Source organism: Protopterus annectens, chromosome 2.part0 (genome assembly GCF_019279795.1).
Source record: "Protopterus annectens isolate FY-2018-M chromosome 2.part0, PAN1.0, whole genome shotgun sequence".
Classification (NCBI taxonomy): domain Eukaryota; kingdom Metazoa; phylum Chordata; order Ceratodontiformes; family Protopteridae; genus Protopterus; species Protopterus annectens.
The window spans coordinates 1,968,966,678-1,968,990,975 of NC_056728.1; the positions used below are offsets into that span (position 1 = coordinate 1,968,966,678).

General features: G+C 41.5%; 1 protein-coding gene across 1 annotated transcript in view; it reads right to left on the reverse strand.

The window, feature by feature from the left end:
* The window catches only part of KANSL1 (KAT8 regulatory NSL complex subunit 1), a 1,638,220-nt gene that overhangs the window by 1,463,534 nt on the left and 150,388 nt on the right, over positions 1-24,298 (reverse strand). The window contains exon 2 of the mRNA XM_044060463.1: positions 3,657-5,013. Coding sequence (XP_043916398.1) covers positions 3,657-4,930 — 1,274 coding nt within the window. The 5' untranslated portion in view covers positions 4,931-5,013. The remainder of the gene's footprint in view (positions 1-3,656; positions 5,014-24,298) is intronic.

The following is a 24,298-nucleotide window of genomic DNA, read 5'->3' on the forward strand; positions in this document are numbered from 1 at the left end:
GCAGCTGCAAATAGGTTCTTATTCATTAACAGGAGCATCCAAAACTTCCGCTTTAATGTCATCAGGCAAAGGCTGGAGATGAAGCCAAGAGTAACTTCTCAAAACAGAACCAAAACCTGCAGCTCTACAATAGGCGTCCGCTGCATCATATTTACATTTAGAGTGGTGGGCTACTTGCGAAGTGCAGCCCAGTATATAAAAAAAAAAAAAAAAAAAAAAAGGTAGAGATCTTCCCTTCAAAATCAGGAAGGTCAGAGAGCCTGGAAATTGAGAAAAAAGGCCTAAAATACACCTGGTCATATGGTCTGGTAATTAACAGCCAGAGATAGCCCAAGGTGGCAGCAGTATATAATTTCTCGCCCAGGCTTTTCAAGGCCCTAATGGCCTTGCCTGAAAGAAGCAGTTTAGTAGAAGACAAAAGCTTACAGGGTTTGCCAGGAGAGAAACGGACACCTCAGAGGAGTCAGCAGAAGGACATTTGTAGAAAAGCGTAGAAATGTAGTCAGGCACCTTGCAAAACGTACTGGGTTTCTCAGGGGCTGAAAGTTGAGTCTGGGGACAGAAGCAACAGAAAAGGTATCCAAAAGGGCAACCAAGATAAGTGGTACTGCAGAGGACTTAGTGGACTCCATCTTAAGGAGCTCACAATACCTCTTCTGAATGTCAGAAACCTGACAGCTGTCCTATTTAAAGTACCCCATGATATGAGAAATAGCATCCCCAACAGTGTTCAAAAGTCACCTCTGGGCTAATACAGTCTTCCTCTTCAGAGCCATAATGCAAGGGAGAAAGGATCAAGACATCAGTTGCATTACAACTACATTTAATAGAGTGACGGGCTACTTGAGAAGTGAGCCTAGTTTTAAAAAAAAAAAAAAAAAAAAAAAACTGGCAAAGGTCTTCCCTTCAGAACCAGGAAGGTCAGAGATAGACTGAGAAGCCTAAAAATCCAAGTCCTCATCAGGTGTCCTGCTGTCTGGGCCTCAAGTAGGGTAGAGAACCAAGGGGAAGCAGGTACAGTAACTCCAAGGGGAGGCTTCAATACCATCACAATGCATTAAATAACCCCTGGGTATAATTCTGCCATTCACGCAGAGGATTTTTAGGAGCAAGGGAAATATGCTTGGGTTCGTTGTTTTTCTTTTGAGGGGTATCTACCCTAAACACCCTAGGGTGTTCAGACCCTTGCCTACATTCAATTAAACACAGTAGGAATCCCCTCCCAAACAAGTATCTGCAGAATCTCCCTTGGACCCTCTGAAATGATCAGCAAGGTTCATCCTCAACATCCGGAACAGACGTTTGCAGAGCCTTTGACAATGTGCGAGAAGTCAGATCCATGCCAAACTCCAGAGGAATCTGATGCAAAAGCCAGGCCATCCCATGGACCTTCACCAGCCTCAAGAAACATCCAGGGGAGGAGGGGCAGCAGCCAAATCAGAAGACTTTTAGCCTTATTAACAAGGCAGCTGCCCCTCAGGAAGGGAGAATTCTGCCATCATACCCAGAGCTAACAGTTTAATATGTTGGTTCTCAAAGTAGAACAGATAACGACATGAGGTCTTGGGGACAAAAGTTTGGCAAACAGAACACTGCATATGGTTGTGAGACGCACCCAAACAAGAGAGACATTGCTTGTGATGATCCTTATGGGGAATCCGCCTCCAACACTGACATTTTCTGGATGACCAGTAAATCCACAACACTGTAAAAGAAATAAAATAAGAAACCCCAAGAGTCCAGTTATCTGAAACACAGCTCAGTAACCAACACAAATAAGCAGACCTCAGACGGACGTTCAATGATGGTGTTCTGACTGGTGGCAAAGTTGCCCTGAGGTATGTACGCCCATGTCACCTTTACACCCTACTTCATGATCTGGAAGCATACGCATGATGTACAATGGTTATAAATCCTAAGCCTTTGGTATACTGACCAGATGTTGGGCTACCCATGACAGGTGGTGTCTAGGTGTGATGCCCTAAACATACATGTTCTCTGCATCTTAGTTTGGTAGCTCAAGAGAGCAAGCTACACACTAAAACCGGAAGGCTTTTCTGTCATATTTGAAATGAAACGAGTTTTTTTTTTTTTTTTTGCAAAAAAATAAATGGAATAAATGAATATATTCTACTCTTTTCTTTTAGGAGGCATCTCATGCAAAGGGCGAGACTGAGGAAAAAAAAGAGGAACACACCAGAAATAAAGGAGACTAGAAAGACAAATTGATTAACAAGTTCACTTCTAACAGCTGAGCACCCACAGATCCAGCCTATGCTTGTGGTGGCAGAAGATCTGGGGGAGCTCATTCTATACACAGGGATTATGTGTAAGGGGAGGAGCCTGAAAAAGAGATCCAAAGCTTGCAAGTGGCAGACGTCGGATCTGAAGACAATTTGAGAAACAGACGAGAGACATCAGATCAAAAGGTTTTTAACCCACATGAACACAGTGGGGTGATGGCAAGAATAGTAAATACCAAATTAAAAAAAAAATGGAAAGGGGGGAGTAATGTTAGAAGTTATTTTGACTAGGTATAGAGAACATATTAGCATGGTAATAACTTGGATAAGAACATGTTTTGTATAGTCTGGAACAGAAAACAGACTGCCTCATACAGATTCTACTAGTTAAGATGCAAACTGATGAATGGTTGGCAAATGCAGTTCTGTGTAATGAAAAAAACTAACACGAGGACTGCACAAAATGGAAGCAACCTTACTTTATCTTAAAACAAACATTGCTCAAAAACACACCTCAGTTTATTCCAAGAGGGAAAACACCATCACACGTTGCTTCTAATTTCCTTTGCTTGCACCTTCACTCTCTTTCAAAATAAACCTTAACACCCATGCGTGTTATCACAACTGAATGCAATACATATTAATATCACAAAATGTACAGTAATGGAAATATAAACTGCATAGCTTCACTACACATTTTTATTACACAGATGTTATGCAGATGTTTTAACAGCCTGTATGAAAACTAGTAAACTGATAGGTATGAGATGCTACTCTTAAAATACAAGTAAAACTCTAGTAACCCAAATATTGCATACATACCATTGTTAGCTTAAAGAATTTTACTAAGGCATACCCCTTAGGTCAAAAAGTACAGAAAGCAAAACATAAAATGAGCAAGTCAAAATTATAATGATGGTGTAGATACGGTAGGGTCAGGTACTCACCCAAATATACATTTGTTTGACCATTCAGCCATTGTCATCCAGCACTCTCGGATAAATACTGCACAACCAATGCCACAAACATCTCGACTGCTCAAGTAACTCTGTCAGGCCTTGCAGCACATATTGTAGAACTGAAATACAACTGTGCTGCTCCATTAAGAAAAACAGCAAATATGGAAATACTCTACTTCTGAACAGATACCCAAAACGGAACGTATGACGTTACTTGCAAATGCATTAGCTTTGCTAAGCCTGCAAAAGCTTTCACACGTTTGAGCAATGTGCAACTTGTATGAACTTGAAAAAACTCAAAAAGGAAACAAAATAATCCAATTTCCATCCCACGCCAACTTATTTTAATGTTCTATTAAATAACACTTCTTCCTACTGATTAACTGGATCTGTCACAATACAGTGACAAACAATGGAGCACAGCTATATACAGAAATTTCAGCAGCTTACTTACAAGGGTATATGGTGGAGATCTCCATCAGCTTTGGTAAGTTCCTCCTCCTCTATGTCCGACTCGCCACCAGAACTACTTTCTGTAACGTCCGAATCAAAAGTCCTTTCAACAGAATGCAGATTGGTTGTGGCACTTAAAGCAAACCTCTCCAATTCAGCTGATATGGAGTCAAGTTTCAGAATACTACCAAGTCCTTCAGAAGTGCTAGTTTCATTGGACACTCTCCTGAGAGCAGCCTCTACTTTACGGGTGTGGACAGGACTGCGATGCCTCTGGGAGTCCAAATTAGGCAGCTTGCCTAAACTTTTCTCTGCAATACCACCCAACTGTTGATGAATGTGACGTTCCACCTGCTTTGCCTGAACAACCTGCAAGCGCTTTCGGAGTCTACACGCACGATTTTCAATTTCACTCTGCCTTCGTCGCAGGAGCAAAGTTCTCTGCCGTATATCTAAATCTAAACTGCCAGAAGGCATAGCAAAAGAAACACTAGCTCTACTCTTGAGATCAGAGTCAGGTTCTGACACAGATGAACATCTTCCCTCACTCTTTGGAAGTCCCCGATCTTCTGAATGCTCAAGTGGTTTACTAGAAGTGTTGACATTACTGAAAACAGCCTGTCCAGCTTCACTTCGTCTGCTTCCAAGAGTGCAATTTGTAGGAGCAAACTTCAAATCCTTTATATCAGACTCCTCAGACTGCTCAAAGCTACTGCCAAGCAACATTGACGGCACAAGTTTCCCACCATTAAATGAGCTGTAATTCTCAGATTCAGAACTTGCACTTTTAGAAAGTTTCTTAGCCAAGCCATTTACAGGTGCCTGTGAAGGAAGAGGTGGTCCTCCGTTATTCATGTTTTTTAAACTCTCAAGTGAGATCTCCAACACCTGTGGCTGCTTACCAAGCAACTCACTATTATACAAAGACTGCGACAAGATAGTATGTGGCTTAAGAACTGTATGCTTGCTGAAAACACCAGATCGCTTCAAAGATTCTTTTGAAGAAACAGATGTTACATCAGAACAAAGGTATGATGCCACCAGTGGCTGCAGTTTTCCCCGATCCTCCTTTGTGGTGTTACTGCATAAATTTAAGCTATCTTCTGTGCCAATAATTTTCTTTTTGGTACCACTAGCAGTAATGAGAATATTGTTGGCGTTGCCGTTGTTCTCGGCACTGCCTGGTGAAAGGGTAGAAGATGCAGGAGCCAGTTTGAATCGAATGTGGTGAGTTTCAGCTGTTGCATCAGTGAGAGCGGGCGCCATTGCAGCCATGCAGCACAAATAGATGGGCACTCCAGCCTCTCCCAGTGCTGAGGCCAGCTCCAGTCTCTCTTCTCACTTTGGCAGCAAAAAGCCTGGAAATAAAAAACAAAAACAGTTACATTTATACAAACTGCTAAGGTTCAACACAATCTGGAAAAAAATGGTTACAATGTCAACTCTCTAATGACAGCATGCAAAACTAAGCTTCCTTCTCACACTAAAGCACCACTCCTAAGGATGCATGACCACCCCAGCAGTCTGGGACACAATGGAACTCATGACAGAGTACAGGGACAGGAACATTTAATATTCCTGTAAAGGAAAAATGTACCAGAAAGCTGTTGCTGTAAAAAAAAAGTCCTGTACAAAAGTACACCTGTGTAAGTAAAGTTACCATAACTGTAGATGTTTGAATGATCACTGCTGCAGTAGCCTTCGCTATAAGGGTTATATCCTGCGAAGGATACAACAGACGGCCACCTTCCGAAGCTTCAGGGCACCATCCATGTGCACAAACTGTTAAGCATGACCAGCTGAGATGCCTACACACAAGTCTGAGCGCCAAGCCCTTCACAGCTTTCATACCAATAGAGAGGGAAGGCTGAGCCCTAACAGAACATAGTTAAGAGAAAAAATAAACATCCTGGTGTAATAAAGGGGGGGGAGGTGGAGGAAGGAAGTGGCTACTTCAGCAGTATCATTCGAACATATGCTGTTATGGTAAGTTTATTTAAATAGTTGCACTATGTTCATCACACTGATCATTGCTGCAGTAGCCTTCGCTATATGGGTAGATAACCCTAGTTTACATTTGGAAGGTGGAAGGGGAAGGTCCAGGAGCCAAAACCGAAGTGGGGAAAAAAGTGCCTTATGAATAACTTCACCAATAAGTAACAAAACAAAGCACTTGGAGCCTCCAATACTACGAACTACGACTTTATTAAACAAACAGCAAATAAAAACTTAACTTGTTCACCGCGTTTTTAGTCAACCATATAACTTCTTCAGGAAAAACACACAGCATACAGCACTTGGTATTGGAGGCTCCAAGTGCTTCATTTTGTTACTTATTGGTGAAGGTCCAGGAGCCCGTCCAACGGCCCTAACAATGCCTGATTGACACAGAAAAGGAAAAGCCTATAGTGTGCTCTGTGAAAGTATGTACAGACAGCCAAGTTGTTGCTTCTGCAATACTTTTAGAATCCAACCCTTTCCAAACAAAACAGATTAAGTCAAGGCTCTAGCAAAATGAGCCTTGACCCAGCCTGCACTAGTTTTGCTGTGGCAAGAAAAAAGTAATAGCCTGAAACAACCACTTGGCTACAGTCTTGCTTGGGTTGGACAGGTTGTCCCTTCTTAGCTTCACAAGAAATGAACTGATGCAAACATCTGACAGATTTTGTTCAGTCAAGATAGTACCAGAGCTGTCTGCGGATATCCAAAGTATGGAACACACGCTCTCCTCTCTCTTTTTGGTTTCAAGAAAGAAAACAGGGAGAAGGACAGTTTGGCCTAAGGAAAATTCTTGACACCACTTTGGATATAAAAGTATTAGTTTAAAAAACCTAAAAGTACAGTTGTGTACACTTACCATAAATGTAGATGTTAGAGTGTATTCACTGTTGCAGTCATTACATTTATCTGCTGGCAGGTTGCCCTCAGTCAGCCTGATTAACAAAGTCCTGGGTCCTGTGTCAGTTGCCGTCCCTTCTTCCATGATGTCAGGTCGTCAGGGGTATAAAATATGCAGCTGACGCTATTACATCAGTTTTTCTTGCCCCAGATGTCAGGTGACCCCAAATGGGGAGCAAAATATATAAATAATTTAAAACACAAAAATATACCTCCAAACAAAAGCAAATACACCAAAAAGGCCTTTAAGTGTAGTAAAAGAAAGGAGAGGCATAGTAAGAGAAAAAAGCAGGGGGTTGGAAGGAGGATAACCAGGACTACAACAGTGAATACACTCGAACATCTACATTTATGGTAAGTGTACACAAAGTACAGTTGTGTACCTACCATAAATGCAGATGTTGGAGTGTATTCACTGTTGCAGTCATTACACTTGGGCCGACTGCGGGTCACCTGCCGGCGGATAACCCAAGTTCCAAAGTCTTGGTCCGGCATCAGTTGCTGTCGCCTCTTCCCTGACGTCAGTACGCCAGGGATATAAAAGTTGCAACCGTCATTTTCTTCAGTTTTTCTTGCCCCAGATGTCAGGTGCCCCCAGATATTAAGGCTGAAGATAAAAATATGCCAAAAAAAACATGCATATAATACTATAAACATTTCCTTCATCTACAAGCAAATACACCACATAGGTTGTATAGAGTTGAGAAGTACAGAATAGTCCCAGCAAAGAGAGGGATGGTGGGTGGGTAACCTGGACTGCAACAGTGAATACACTAACATCTACATTTATGGTAGGTACACAACTGTAGTATGTTCGTGTTTCACTGTTGCAGTCATTACACTTGGGTAGAATCCCAAAACTGAGGTTGGGTGGCTGGGTCTAGATTGGATTTGGCGAGGCCAACAAGCCTTGCAGAACTGCAGTGGCAAAGCCTGCTCTAGATGTGGAGTATAGAGGTAGATGGTAGTGCTTGGTAAAAGTGTGCACTGAGCTCCAGGTTGCAGCTTCTAATATGTCTTTGGTTGGTACCCCTCTGAGGAAAGCTGCTGAAGTGGCTGCTGCTCTGGTAGAATGAGGCCTAATGCCCTTAGGCACAGATTTGCCATGATGTGCATAACAGAAGCGGACGCAGTGTCCTATCCATTTGGAGATGGTCTGCTTTGTAATAGGTTTTCCTTGTGATCCTGCAGCATATGCTACAAACAGTTGCTCAGTTTTTCTGAAAGCTTTTTTGTCCAAGTAAAATCGTAGCTGCCTGTGTATATCCAAAGCGTGCAGAAGTCTTTCCCCTTTATTCTGGGGATTTGGGTAGAAAGTAGGCAAATTAATGGTTTGGTTTAAGGCCACACTGGAGACCACTTTTGGCATGAATGTTGGGTTCGTCCTTAGAGAAACCCCGTCTTGGTGAAAAATGAGGAAAGGTTCCACAGCCATCAATGCCTGTAACTCAGACTCTTCTGGCTGAAGTTATTGCTAGGAGCAGAGCAGTTTTCCATGACAAGAATTTTAGATCAGCTGTGCTGGCTGGTTCAAATGGAGGCAGTGTTAGTTTTTCTAAAACAAAATTGAGGTCCCAAGTAGGTAATGGTGCTCTCCTAGGGGGTCTTGTATTCTTTGCCCCTCTGAGGTACTGTCGTAGTAGAGGATGTGAAAAAATAGGAGGATCCGTATTGTAATGAGCTGAAATGGCAGAGGCATGGATTTTAATGGATGAAAAAGATAGGCCTTTGTCCAACATCTCAGTCAGGTATTGCAAAATGAGGTATATTAGGGACCAGTGGGTCGAGCACTTGTGCCTGGTTCCAAGCACAGAATCTCTTCCATTTTTCTGCATAAGATTTCCTACTGCTGGGTCTCCTGGCTTCCAAAATTACATCCATAACAGCTTTAGAGAAAGGTGCAGTCTGAGTGGCTACATTATCTGCCATGCTGCCAGGTTTAAGATTCTTTGTTGACTGTGCAGAATGATTGTTTTGCTGTGTCAGAAGATGAGGGATTTGAGGTAGAGGCCAAGGTGGGCCTTGGGACAAAGTCTTTAGGATTGGGTACCAGTGCTGGCGTGGCCAGTCTGGTGCAATCAGGATCATTTTTGGCCTCTCGTCTGACTTTTAGAAGCACCTTGGTGAGAAGAGGCATCGGAGGGAAGGCATAGACCGTCAGGTTTTTGCAGCTGAAAGATAGAGCATCCACTTTCCATGCTTGAGAGTGACAAGTCCTTGTGCAAAAGTTCTGTATTTGGCAATTGTGAGGGGAGGCAAAACGATCTATGTCTGGGCGTCCCCATTCCCTTATGTTGAACACTTGTGGATTTAGCTTCCATTCGTGAGGATCCATGAGATTTCTGCTTAGTTCGTCTGCCAGTGTATTTTTTGTTCCTGGCAGGAATTGTGCTTGCAGATGTACCTGGTAGGTCAGGGCTGTGTTCCACAAAATCATGGCTCGTCTGCATAGGGGGTAGGAATGTGTGCCCCCTTGCTTGTTTATGTACCACATAACTGTGGTATTGTCAGTCTTTATTAATAATTGTCCTGGATGTATTAGGTCCTTGAAGGCTGTCAGGGCATTCTGTACAGCTAGCATCTCTTTTTGATGTGAAGATGCATTTGTTCCTTCGGCCACGTGCCCTGAATACATTTTCCTGCCATATGTGCCCCTCAGGCATAATCCGATGCATCCGTTGTTATTGTCTGCCTGGCTGTAGGTAAGGTGAAAGGCTGTCCCTTGTTGTGGTGACAGGCCTAGGACCACCACTGAAACTCCTGTTGTAGGCAGGGAATCAAGGTTACGATTGTCTCTAGGCTGTGACAATGCAGAGTCCAAACACGTTTTAGATACCACTGTAGTTTCCTCATATGCAGTTTGGCATATGGAATTAGTAGAATGCAAGATGCCATGAAACCCAGGGACTGCAGAATTTTTCTTGCAGGGAGCTGGGTCTTTGTTGCCATCATTTGAAAGTAATGAGTCAGTTGCCTTTGTTTGCCTGGCGTGAGAAGCCATCTGGGCAGTGGTATTTAAGCTTGCACCCAGGAATATTATCTCTGGAGAGGGCACTAGTTTTGATTTATTTTTGTCTACTGTGTACCCTAGGCAAATTAGCAAATCTTTTTACAAACACCAGGTGCTTTAGAAGAATGTCCTTGCTCTCTGCTTGAATAAGGCAGTAGTCCAAGTAGGGATATATTTGAATTCCCTTTTGTCTGCAAAATGCAATTACTGGTGCCAGGCATTTTGTGAAGACCCTGGGCGCAGTAGATAAGCCAAAGGGCAGTGCTGAGAATTGGTAATGCATTGAGCCTGCTATAAATCTGAGGTATCTTCTGCACGATTGATTGGGATGTGCAGGTATGCCTCCTTGAGATCCAAAGTAACTAGCCAAGCCTCCTTGCCCAGCGTGGGCAGAAGTTGTAGTGTTGACATTTTGAATTTTGGAACATCTTGGAAAGTATTTAGGATTGACAGGTCCAGTATTGGTAGCCAGGCTTGGTCTTTTCTGGGTACTAAGAAAAGTCGTGAGTAAAATCCTTGGCCCTGTTCTTCTTGTGGAACTTTTTGAATAGCTCCCATATCCATAAGAGCAGCAATCTGTTTTTGTGCCTCTGCCCATTGGTTTTGTGGCAGGTTTGGCATAACTTTTGGTTTTGGAAGCGTGTGGAAGTGGAACCTGTACCCTTCAGAAACTATTCAACACCCATTGGTCTTGGGTGATCATGTACCATTTTTTTGAGAAAAGTGCTAGTTTTCCCCCTAGGGGTGCTGTCAACTGGTAAGAGCTTGGCATTTGCAGAGGGAAGTCATTGTGACTGTTTCCTATAAGGTTGTGATTTGTCTCCTCCTTTGGGGGCTGAAGCACCCCATCGTTTAGGTCTGTAGTAGCCTTTGGGCTGAGATCTGCCTCTTGTGCGTCTGTATCTGCCTCTTTGTGGCCTGACACTGGAAAGGACCAATTTTTTGAAGGCCAGTTTCTGCTAAATCTAGATCGTTGAAACTAAGAAATCTTTCACAGTTTGCATTGTCTTTGCTTTATCCTCCATTTTCTTTAACACCTCTTCTGCCTTAACACCAAACAAAGTATCCTGCTGTAGTGGAGCATTCAATAATTTTACTTTAACATGGTCAGGTAAACTTTGTTCTTTCAACCAAGCACGTCTTCGAATAACTGAGCCTGTAACTGCAAGAAGCCTATAATGCAGACGTGTCCAACCTGCGGCCCTCAGAGCTCTTCCATGCAGCCCTCAACCACTAACCTCTAACTGCAATATCGATGTACACATGCCCCAAAACACTTTTTTGCTTTGTGTTTTCTGCTCCAGTGACCTGTAATGCTAATGTCGGTATGCGCATGTGCCAAAGCACTCTTCTAGTTTTGTTTTTGTGCCAAAAAAGGGTCAGTGTGTTTACGCCATTATTTTGCGCCGAACAATCAGTGTGTGTGTTCTTGCTGAAGAGGAACTCATGTATGGATTTGCCGACGTTGCCTTTGAAAGGGACAGCACTTACCTGTGTTAACATGCAAGTACGGAGTGAGTGCATGCATGAAAGCAGAATTGTGTGCGTGAAAGTAGAAGTGTGAGTGTGTGTGTGTATGACAGACGCATGCACAAAGAGGCTAACAATGATCAGTCTACCTACTGAACACACAGTTAGCTTACAAATATACCGTACATTAAAAGTACACTTACATTAAATTGCGGCTTTCCTGACAGGGAGAGTGTTTGAACATGAACTCATACCTCTTAACTGTATGGATTTTCTAAGAAGGTCTGGATTTTTCTCTCATCTTCCAATTTGTGTCTTTTGCTTAGGAAATAAAAGTAGTCATCCAAGGTAATGCAATTCCAGGGAGAAAGAATGAAACAGCGGCCTAGGGTTAATAGGTCAGTAGTGGATTGACTATGTGGGACTGTAGCATATAAAGTTGTATTGTTTTTTCAGACAGACAAAAAAGCACCTAGTACTGTTTTTTGATTGGTGGGTTCTAAGCAGTGGTACATGTGGTACAACAGTAAGCATAGCCTTGGTGGATCATCAATACTGGCAAATCAAGGGGGCACAATGTAATTTTTTAAATGTTGGGGGTTTCAGTGTGTATGTGTGTGCTTATGTGTTGGGAGTGCTGCAACAGTAGAGGATTATTAAAGACAGAAACTTACGGACTATGGAAAATGTTTGTTTCAAAACCTGATACTTGGGTACGCATGCCAAAAGTAGATCTTTTAAGACATAGCTCTTTGCCATTGACAGTGGGTGGATATTTACATTTAATGGACAATGCTAGCAGTATTAGCATGGGCCTGTGGGGTTCTGAAGGATGCCAAGTCTACCACTGCCAATGTCTTGTAAAGTGACCTGGAAATGGATATTGGGATGTTACTGAAAAAATATAATAAGTGGGCTTAGAAATATAGTTTAATTAAACAAAGTGTACTTTCAATTTACAGGCCATAATTTAATTTATTTCAGGTAGTCCAGTTCCTGGTAGATTGCATACCATTAGACTTAATTAGGGAGAGCTGTTATTCTAGGGAAATGAGCAGCCCTAGTTTCAGTGAAAGTTCTGTGGTTGCTTGCAGGTAGGAAGTTGCAGGATGTTGATGCCATGTGTTTTATTATTTTTAATACATTTGTCATTTCAAAGCATGGGTTTTCTTTGTTGCAAAAGGCAGGACTGAATGAGCCATATAATGTTTAACTGACGATGGGATAGAAAGATTATAAGTGATGTATAATGTTTGCAGCTACAGTTGTTTCAATGGTTGTCTGTAATGTATAACTATTTTTGGGCCTGTGTCCCACTTTGATTTTTCGCTTTGTCCAGATTTCTTGCTCTAAGGTTGAGAGGTATGGTTCCATACTAAATCAGAAGGTTGTATTTACCTTGGAAGACTTTTTGGCATAATTATGAGAAACAGAGCCTTTTTAATATCTCTGCTTACTTCCAATATAAACTGCCATGTAACCTTGCAAATAACCTTATTAAGCTACTTTATTTCTTTTGGAATTGACAGGTATGATTCATCGGAAAGGACATAAGCATAGAGTGCTATTGTGACTGATTTCTTGCAGCAGGTCTGTGGTTTACATATCACAATAATTTTTCTGTGTTTCTGGGTGTGTAATCAATTTAACAGTTTTAAAGATGTTTTCCAAAAATAAATAAATACATAATAAACAAATAATCATCTATACTTTGAGCTACTGACAAAGTTTGGGAATTAATTTTTTTTTTTCAAAAGGGAAGGTCAGTATTACAACTCAGTAAACTGTCAGTCTGTGAATTACTTCTGCACAAATTAAAATATCTGAATGTCAAATGGCTTTAGATTGGAGGGAAGTTTATTTTTATTTTACATTTGTTTACCGGGAAAGTCCAACTGGACACAGGTCCATTTTCAGCAGAGGCCCAGGGAGAAAAGCTCCAAAAACAACATAAAACAATACAATACATGAGTGAGAGACCGCAAATCAAGGATGTAGTACTCATACAATATGGCAGAGATTACATCTCGCAACAGTGAGAATCATTGATGTACAGAATAAACATAAAAACATTTTTTTTTACAGTTATAATTACAGCAAGGCAAATATCAATGAGTTAACATGTTTTCAGTAGAAAGTTGTTTGTACATAGCTGAAGCTCTGAAATAATCTTTTGGTATGGATTAACTTGGGTTTGACACACATTATGTTTACACCAGTATGTAGCATTGGTTTTCTTATTGATTTACTTTTTGCCAAGCAGTTGTTTGTTGATTTATTGATGGTCCTTTTGGTGGTGGGAAATTGCATGGATGAATCCATCTCTTATGATTTTTTTTTCAGATGTTTTGACTTCCAGACATTTTCATTCAGTGAGTAGGGGTCATGTGATTACTGAGGTTGCCTATTTTACAAGTAGGGGCTTGTGTGCGTCTGTGTAAGAGAGATTTTATATATATATATATATATATATATATATATATATATATATATATATATATATATAGGGCCAATATGAACCCGTTTTCAATGGAGTCCTGGGGAGAAAAGCTCCAGAAAGAAGGATTACAATATGTGTTACGATGTTTACAAAATTATGCAGTTTGAGCATCAAACAATATTAACAAATTATGCAGTGTGAGCGTGAGACAATATTTACAAGTTATGCAATTTGAGCAACAAACTGGTGGTGAACATTACAGAAAATACATAAGTATACATTACATTATTTACAAGATTATGCAGTTAGAGAATACCATTCTGAAGACAGTTACAGATGATATAGACTAGAAAAAGGAAAACATTTCTGAAAAAATACTGAGAAGTCCTTACTTATGAGGTAGAAGCAAGCATGTTGTTGGAAAAGAGGGAGAGGAGGTAAGGCAGAATAGTATTAAGATGGATGGGAGCAAGAGCATTCCCATTGGGTTAGTAGGTAAGAGTGAAGAGATTGTTTGAATGAATAGTGGTTGGAAGTGGTACGAATGGATGGAGGTAGAGAGTTCCAGAGACGTGCTAGACCATAGGATAGGAGGTTTTTACCTGGGGGACGAGTTGGTTTGTATAACTCAATTAGGTTTTGGTTATTAGTTCTGAGAGCTCTGTTGGGAAGATGTATTTTAAAGGCAGAGGAAAGAGATGGACAAAGGGAGGGTTTGAAAATGAGCTTATGAGCTAGAGAAAGTTGAGTATAGAGGAGTTGATTGGTTAGTTCAAGCCAGTTGAGTTTGTGGAGAGAAGAGCAGTGGTGGGTAGATGCTTTGTGACTGTGTGCGAATTTGGCTATTTTGTTGTAGCATGAGGAAAGTTGTGTTTTGAGGGAAGATAGGTTAGTTAGGAGTGGGGCTCCATATAGAAGAGAGGGGATAAGGAATGTAGAACAGAGAGTGATTTTAGTTGAGGGTGTAAGGTAGCGATTTTGTCTGTAGAGCATGCCTAGTTTTTGATGAGTTTTTTTGATATTAAGTTGTATGTGGGAGTTGAATTTGAGTCGATTGTCAATTTGTACCCCAAGTAACTTGGTTTCTGACATCAGTTCCAAGGATGAGTTGTTGTTGCTGGTAATAGAGAAGGAGTTTGTGTTGAGTGTGTTGCGTTTAGTAGGGGTAAATATCATTAATTTGGTTTTAGAGGCATTGAGAGCTAGGTGGTTTGCTTTCATCCATTGTTCAGTGATTGAGAATGCATCTTGTGTAAGTTTTTGGAGTACTGGGAGGGTTGTGGCTGAGCAGATAGTTGAATCATCTGCGTATTGAATAACATTGGAAAATGGGATGGAATTGTGGAAGTCATTTATGAATATATTAAACAGAAGAGGACCTAATATGGAACCTTGGGGGACTCCTGTAGGGGTATTAAGGAATGAGGAGGTGGCTTTTTTTCTATTTGACTGCTTGAAATCTATTAGATAAATAACTAGAGAACCAATTCAGTGAGGAAGGTGATAAGTTAAGTTGGGAGAGTTTAGTTAAAAGTAGTTTGTGAGAAATAGTGTCAAAGGCCTTTGAGAGATCCAGTAGCAGGGTAGAAACAATGTTGCCAGAGTCCCGTGCTTTATTAATGGTTTCTGAGAAGGAAAGGGGGGCTGTCATGGTGCTATGACCAGGTCTAAAGCCATGTTGGGCTGGAGTCATTAGGTGATTGTCTAAGAGGTAAGGTAGTAGCTGTACATGGATACACTTTTCTAGGAGTTTAGAGATGGGGGACAGGATAGCTATGGGACGGAAGTTTGAAGTACTGTTATTATTGCCACCTTTATGCAAAGGTATGATGAAGGCTTTTTTCCAAATTTGTGGTACTATGCTTTCTTGGATAGAGCGGTTAATTAGAATACTGATAGGGTAGGCAATGGCTTCTGCAGATATGCTAAGAAAGTACGAAGGAATGTTGTCTGGGGCATTGGAGCATGGCTTTAGTTTCTGGAGAAGTTTTTTGATGGTTGATGTGGGGATAGGTTTTAGCGAGAAAGGCGGGGAGTTGGGAGGGTGGTGGAATAGTAGAGGAAGTGGGGGTGGTATTGGAAGTGGGGGAAAAAGTGTTAGTAGAGGAGGATGGGGGAGAAGTTGAGGATGTGGCAGTGTTAGAGAAAGAGGAGGTTAGTTTAGAAATAGAGAATGAAAAAAAAAGTTGAATTGAGTAGCCAAGTCCATGTCAGTGGCGTTTGGATCTGGACTGGGGTTGACTGTCCTGCCAGGATTGATTAGGCTAGAGATTCCTTTCCAGAATTTCTGAGGATTTCTTTTATTAGTATTTTGGAGGGTGAAGAAGTAGTTTTGTCTATCAGTGATAACAAGCTTTTTTACTTGGTTTCTAAGTGTCCTGAATTCATTATGAATTAGTGGAGATTTATGTTTCCGGTAAAGTGCCCAGAGTTTGTCTCTATGTCACATGGTTGTGAGTGTGGTTTTAGTTAGCCATGGGGAGGTTTTTAGTTTAATTCTTTTAGTTCTTAGAGGAGCGTCTAGGAGGTTTAAAAAGGTTGTGTTGAAGTGGTCCACAGCGTTATATAGAGGTAAAGTTTTTAGAATGTTCCAGTCGGTTACTTTTAGGGAGTCAGAGAAAGTTATTGGGTTAAAGTTTTTGAGGTTGCGGGTGGTAATGTAGTTATGTGTTTTCTGTATAGAAGTGGGGAGACTATATGTGAAGATGGGTAGGTGATCACTAAGGGAGTCTGGAAGTGTGCCGCTATCAGAGAAGTAGTGGGGGTGGGAGACTAAAATCCAGTCTAGCCTGCTACCATTTGAAGTGTTTTTTGAGGGGCGAGTTATGTTGTTAATAAGCTGTGAGAAGTTAGAGGGTTGATATTAAACGGGTTTGTGGAGGATTGGATGGAGGACCAGTTGATATTTGTGTCACCCAAAATTATGATTTCATTATTGATGTTAGTGGAGAGCCAGAATAGGATATTCTCAAGTGTGGTAATGTTATCTCCAGGAGGGATGTAGAGGGAAGCTATACATGTGTTTGTTTTGTTTTTATTGATTTGGAGTAGTGATAGTAGTTCTGCATTATTGAAATTAGGTATGGTTTTGTTATAAGGGGTGACTGTCAAGGAGGATGAGTATATTAGAGCTACTCCACCTCCTTTTTTGTGGGATCTGTCTTTTCTGATGATTGAATAGTTTAGTGGTATTATTTCGTGGTCTTTTATGTGGGGTTTTAGCCAAGTTTCTGAGATAGTTAGGATATCTGGTTCATTATGTGTAAGCCAAGCATGAAGGTTTGGCAGTTTTACTATGCTTTGGGAGTTTAGGGAGGTGAATAGTATAGATTTATCTATGGTGGATGAGGTGGAGGGGGGGCCTGGATTTGGGTGAATATCACCTGATAGTAAAGTGGTTAGTAGGCATAGGGTTAGGTTGGAGAGATAATTGGCGTATTTTGAGTTTGGTTTGTTTGTTATGTTGTTGAAAGAATTGTTAGGTGCTATAGGGGTGTGGGGTTTTTGAGTGTTAAGTTTATAGGTAAAAAGTAGATGGCTTTTTATAGGGTAAAGATGGGGAGAAATTGTTGTGTGTGTTTTTGCATGAGGTGAGTTGAGATGTATTATGTGAAAGGCTTGTGAGTGGTTAATATATATGGGCTGGGTGTGGTAGTAAATGTAGACTATGTTGAGAAGAAATAGTAGAGTAGAGGAGGGCAGGGGTTTTGGCAACATTTGTAAAGGTAGTTTTTGAAAATGCGAAAGGTGCAGATGAACAGTTAGGATTTGCTATGTTGTTTGCAGTGAACTTATAGATGCTGTCGGGTTTTAAGTACAGTAACTAGGTATGTCTTTGGAATTCTTAGTTAAACAGGCCCCTCTTCTTGGGCAAGTAGACTCGAGTAACCAATATTAGATCTTAGCCATCCAGCTGGGAAAGGTTAGTATGTGGATTATCCATCTGATTTGATGAAGGCTATGCTACTTACGCAAGGACTACATTTATGGCTATCCATCCAGCCATCCAGTAGTCGTGTTGCTGAACTATATTGTTCGATAATGAGAGGAGTTTTTACAGAAGTTGAAGGTTTTTGTGTCAAGAACCTGTCCTCAACAAGTGGCTTGTTTATGTTGCAGTGAAGGATGTGGTCTTTGTAGTGAGCGTATTAAGTATAACCAGTATTTCTGAGGTGTGGAAGTCTCTTAAGACAGGATCTTTCTTAGCCTGGAAAACAAGCCAGTGATGAAATTTATAGGGGACAGTGAGAGACAGAGGAAAGCAAGAAGCTTTTTAGTCTGTTTGGATAACTAAGTGAACTTAGTCCTTTGAACTTTTTGTGTCAGAAATGGCTGTAGTCTTTCTTTTGGCAGGGTGTTTTGCTGAGACACATGCCAAAAGGGGCATTGCACTCGATAATGGCTCTTGTAAAGGAAGAATACAGGGATGTTAAGACCTTGTCACTGGATGAGATACCCTTAGTAATGAAGTGGGCCATGTAAAAAGCTTTCCATACAACGGAGACAACATGGTGGTCAAAAAGTCAGGTTTCTATCAACCTGGGTGCCCAAATACCATACGACTGATTGCGTGGTTACAACATTGTTATTAATGTGATCATTTGTGGGGACATCACTTTCCTCAAAGGTGATGATGATGATGCATTTTTTGGCATTAAGCTTGAGGCCATATTTCTGGCACCAGTTATTTGTTTGGGTGAGACCCTCTTGTAGCTTATTCAAATTGTTTTATTAAGTCAGTAATGTGAATTCTTTACTTTATTGCAAATTTGTTGGGTTATTTTTGTGGATTATAGTATTGTAGGACTGCTGATGTTTACATTTTACATAGTTGGACTGCTGGATTGGTTTTCCCAGTGAGAAATGCTAGTGCTGTAGTGAATATCTGTTTATCTGTATAAAAAAAAAAAATATATATATATATATATATATATATATATATATATATATTAAATAAGATGTTAGAATTAACTGTTAGATTAGAGAATTAGAATTTTAAGGCAAATATTAGGCATTTATTACATTTATTCATTGTTCAAATGCACCTACAGTACAGCCAGGAGTTCGACTGTGGTCTTCCACAGCAACAAGAGAGTTAATAATATGATATATTTTATATGTGGCCCCAAGACCATTTCTGTTCACTCAATGTGGCCCCGGGCAAGCCAAAAGGTTGGACACCCCTGCTCTAAATGAATCAAAACCACATTGTAGAGTATCGAAAAAACCAATGAAGACACCAGGAACAAAGCAAATAGTGATTAGAGCAGTTCTGTCCAGGATAGCATAAACCGTCAGGCTCTTCAGAAAACTGGAACACAACGATTATACTTTAAAAAGTATCTTTATTCAGTGCACAAATTGATGTTGGTTAGCGCTTTCGCTGTAGCTTCATCAGACCAACTGATTTTGTTACAAAAGGTTTTAAAACTGTATATAGAAAAGAAAAAAAAAAAAAAAAATTTAAAGGCATATACTTGCTAAATCCATCATAAAAATTAAAACAATTCAACTCCCAAGCATCGGAAGTATATATATTAATATAAACTTTATAAAAACTCTAATACCAATAAAACAAAGAAATATATATAAAAATATATCTAAAATCTAAGAATCATTGTTACTCAAGTCAAGGCACATCTTATGAAATAACTATATTCTAACATATGTGACCAAGCATATATAAACAATCTATTACAATTAATAGACGCTGATTGTCAGTACACATATCCTATATAAAAAATCACAGTCTAACAACTGGATACTGGGGCTGAGTTTGAATCATGAAACCCATGCTATAAGGTAAACATGGCATGTGGAGGTGTGTAACAGTGTATACAATAAGTGTATCGAACTGTGGGTGTAGTTAATTCTTCAATCTCCTCATTTTTAAGAACGGTTTAATCGGGACCTTTAAATGCTGGTTGTGTTCCAGTTTTCTGAAGAGCCTGACGGTTTATGCTATCCTGGACAGAACTGCTCTAATCACTATTTGCTTTGTTCCTGGTGTCTTCATTGGTTTTTTCGTTATTTATAGCTGCTCACTGGGAACATTTGCTCTAAGTGAATCTTTTTGTTATATTTTACATTGTAGAGTATGCTTTTCCACTTGTTCAAATGCATGCAATAAATCCTGCACTTCTTTACTGTCAGGACTTTCTATATTTGTAACCATTTTCTGCTTTAACAATGACATGAGATACTAGATACTGAACAATGACATGAGATACTAGATACTGTTGATATTTAAGCATGTGAAACTGACAGTTTAAAGCTCTTACAGCTAAAGTAGCAGAAGTGTAAACTTTTTCCCCCATCTGTCCAGAGCTCTGGAATCCCTATCAGAGGGGACAGGATTTTTGGCAGTGGAAGCTCTAACCCCTTTAGGACCCTGAGAAATTGTTTCCGGGTCTGCAGCGGGTTTTTTGTAAAGAAATTTATGAGAGTCAGGGACCCTGTAGTACCTGTCTGGCTTTACTGATGCAGGGGGTAAAGAATCTGGAGACAGACTGGATTCAGAAAAAACATCTACAATATCAAGCACAGGGGGATAGCCAGGGGCCTGTGCTGAGGCAATAAAAGGAAATCTCTGAGCCTTTTCTTGGATTCTGAGTAATCCTGGCTCTCCCAATGGAAATGCTCCCTCATGGTGTGCAGGGTTTCCCCAAAAGAGTAATCCTCAGGTGGTGAGGCTGAAGGAATGGACTCTTCAGCATCAGAGACCTCATAGGGAGGGAGAGAATAGCCCAGGTGAGAAGAATCAGAGGAAATGGAAACCTGATCAGAGGAATCAGTGTCTTCCCTAGGCCTTTTGTCAGGAGGGGGATGGGAGCCCCCGATTAAAGTAACAAGGTCTTCGGCCATTTTAAGCATCTGTTTCTTTGGCATGGATGACTGTTCTGGAGAATGCTGCACTTGTTTCCTAGTCTTTAATGGTGTTTTTGACTTTGCCTTTGCTGCTATAGTAGCTTTAATTGTAAGCTGTGAAGGTCTGAAAACACCCTCAGAAGCCAGTGCCTGCTCAGCGGCTCCGGACCCATCTGAGAGTATAGTTTCCGTAGGCCCAATACCTTGAGTTTCCACAGGCCTCGGTGTCTCCACATGGCTGTCTGTTACGGCCTGTGGCTCTGAGGTAGCGGGTGTCAGGGGCTGCGAAAGCGCCTCACTGAAAACCGGCGACTGGCCTAGAAGAGGCTTAGTCGTCGGTTTTGGACCTCTGATGTCTGCCTTTTTGTGTCTGCGTTATTTATACATTCCGGTCAGTTGTTCCGACGGCATTATGTAAATAAATCTTCGTCCAAAATAATGTAAAGCAAAATCAAACAGACGTTTAATAATGCGTTTATTGAATCTAGAACAAAACCGACAACTAGTAACGTCGTGGTCAGGGCCTAGGCAAGGAATGCAGTAAGAGTGAAAGTCCTTATGAGGTATTTGCTTCCCACAAGAAATACAATTAACTTTTACGGACATTGGTCTGGAGCAAGAAAAAGTTTCCCCAACGGGGTACTTAGCTTTATTTAAGACTTTGGATCTGAAATTCAATTTTGAAAATCTCAATAGTCGGCCGACCGGCACTTTCAAACTGCTTTTGCTTTGGGCACCGCGCGGCAAGACAGACTGAAGAAAATGGCGTCGGTTGCAACTTTTATACCCCTGGCGCACTGAAGAGGTGACAGCAACCGATGCCGGACCAAGACTTTGGAACTCGGGCCAACTGCCGGCGGATAACCCAAGTGTAATGACTGCAACAGTGAAACACGATGAACATTAATATTTCCATCTCAGGCCCGGTTAAGAGTCCATGAAAGATACAAGAGCTCTAGTAGTGCTGTGACCTGGCCTAAAACCGTGCTGAGTGGCAGAAAAGATTTGGTTGTGAAGCAGATAATTAAGGAGTATGAATGCATTTTTCCAAGATCTTACAGATGGGTGAGATGACAGCAATAGGTAGAAAGTTGGAAATGTCTGCGTTGTTGCCACCTTTAGGAGGGAGAAAGTACAGTTTTGTACCTACCATAAATGTAGATGTCCGAGCAGGAATGCATCTGCAGTCCTTACAAATGGGTTGTCCTGTCGTCAGGCAGCCCTTCGGTCGGCCGGATTCCAAAGTCTGGGTCTGGCCTCGGCTGGTGTCGCACTTCACCCGACGTCATAGCTGCAGTTCTTCGGGTATAAAGGCATCAGCCGACGCAATTTCCCTCAGTGTTTCTTGCCCCAGATGCCAGTTGCCCTCTTGGGTAGCTAAATTTTGGATAAATGCCAATGTTTCCAAAAAGTAGAAGGCAAATACAAAAAATAAGCATGTATGTACATATATACAAACAAATACACCATAAGAGATCCCCCCCAGCTAGCTATTAGATGGGCAAATACCCTGGGAATACCACAGAGGGGAAGGAGGGTGGGTAATCCTGACTGCAGATGCATTCCTGCTCGGACATCTAAATTTATGGTAGGTACAAAACTGTACTATGTCCTTCAAGGATGCATCTGCAGTCCTTACAAATGGGTAGAATACCATAGCCAAACTAGGGGAGGAGGAAGAAGAAATTATGGTGTAGTTAGGATCCCTTGCAAAACAGCAGTGGCAAACCCTGCTCGGGATCTAGAGTATAAAGGTAAGTTATAATGCTTGGCAAATGTATGCACGGAGGTCCAAGTAGCAGCCTCTATAATGTCCTTGGTAGCCACTCCTCGTAAGAAAGCTGTGGTAGTGGCTGTAGCCCTTGTAGAATGAGGCCTTATGTTCTGTGGAGTTTGCTTTCCATGGTAGGAGTAACAGAATCTGATGCAATTTCCTATCCACTTGGAGATTGTCTGTTTTGAAATTGCTTTTCCTTCCCTTCCTGTTGCATATGCTACCAGAAGCTGGTCAGTTTTTCTATTGCCCTTGGTTCTGTCCAGGTAGTAGCGCAACTGTCTATGTACATCCAAAGTATGCAGCAGTCTTTCCCCTGTTCTGTGGATTGGGAATAAGGTAGGTAGGTGGATAGCCTGGTTTAAAGACACTCTGGATACCACCTTAGGCATAAATGTAGGATTTGTTCTCATGGACACTCTGTCTTGATGGAAGATTAGGAAGGGTTGTACTGCCATTAAAGCCTGTAGCTCAGAAACCCTTCTTGCTGAGGTAATTGCCAGTAGAAAAGCAGTTTTCCAGGATAGGTGTTGAAGATCTGCTGTTGCTGCTTGTTGAAAGGGGAGTGTCAATTTTTCTAGCACAAAGTTCAAGTCCCATGCTGGTAATGGTGGTTTCCTAGGAGGTTTTACATTTTAATTCCTCTCAGAAACTGCCTGAGTAGAGGATGAGAAGACAGGGGATCAAGCTGTATTCTGCAGAAATAGCTGATGCATGTATCTTGATGGAGGAATAGGACAGGCCTGTATGGAGAAGCTCTGCCAAATACTCCAGGATGTTGGCAATGTCTACCTTTGACACATCTTTTCCCCTTTCAGTACTCCAAATGAGAAACCTTTTCCATTTTCCTGCATAGTTCCTTCTTGTTGAGGGTCTGCGGGCCTCAAGGATAATGTCTTTAACCCTTTGGGATAAATCTGGGTTAGTTGCTCTTATGTAATGTCCCAGGCAGTCAGCTGCAGTGTTTTCAGGTTTGGATGCAGGGTGTTGTAGTCGCTCTGAGTTAACAGCAAAGGAATCAGGGGTAGTGTCCACATTTTCCCCCCGAGACATGCTCCTCAGTAATGGGTACCAATGTTGTCTTGGCCAGTCTGGAGCTATCAGAATGATCCTTGGACGTTCCTCTTTGATTTTCAAAAGCACCTTGTGCATCAAAGGAAGAGGTGGGAATGCATATGCTGTCAGGCCTTTCCAACTGAAGGATAGAGAGTCCACCTTCCAAGCAAGTGGGTGGTACATCCTTGTGCAGAATTTCTTGAGCTGGTGATTGAGTGGGGATGCGAATAGATCTATTTGTGGCAGTCCCCATTTCTTTGTGATGACCTTGAAGATGTCCGGGTGTAGCATCCATTCATGAGCATCCGAGGTAGTTCTGCTTAATATGTCTGCTAGGATGTTTTCTTTTCCCGGTACAAAAATTGCTTGTAACTGAATGTTGTAGCTCAGAGCCATATTCCATAGGTCCAGTGCCATCCGGCATAGAGGGTATGAATGAGTGCCTCCCTGTTTGTTGATGTACCACATGACTGTGGTGTTGTCTGTCCTTATCAACTGCCCTTCTTGGAGGAATGGTCTGAAATTCTGGATTGCTAGTTTGACTGCCAGCATTTCCTTTTGATTTATGTGCAGGTGCAGCTGATCTGGAGTCCATAAGCCTTGTATGCACTTGTCCAGCATGTGGGCCCCAACCGAGGTCTGAGGCGTCCGTTGTGATGGTTTGGCTTGGTTGAATGCTGTGGAAGGGCAAACCTGGGTTTGACTGGCATGCCTGAGCCCACCATAGGAACTCTTGTTTCAGGCATGGGATTAGTGGTATTTCGGTTTCTAGGCTGTGCCTGTGTTGAGACCATAAATTCTTCAGGTACCACTGTAGCTTTCTCATATGCAGTCTGGCATGAGGGACCAGGATTATGCAGGATGCCATGAAGCCCAAGGCCTGCAGTACTTTTCTTGCTGTTAGTTTGTTCTGCTTTGTTAATGCCAAGAAGTAGAGAGGAAGTTGTTCTTGTTTTTCTGCAGTTAGGAATGCCATCTGTTTTACTGTGTCCAATTCTGCACCTAAGAAGGTTATTCTTTGGGATGGTGTCAGTCTTGATTTCTTTATATTGACTGTATATCCCAGGGCTTGCAGTAAGCGAATGACTCTTTCTAAGTCTTCTGTTAGCTCGTTTTTGTTGTCCGCTT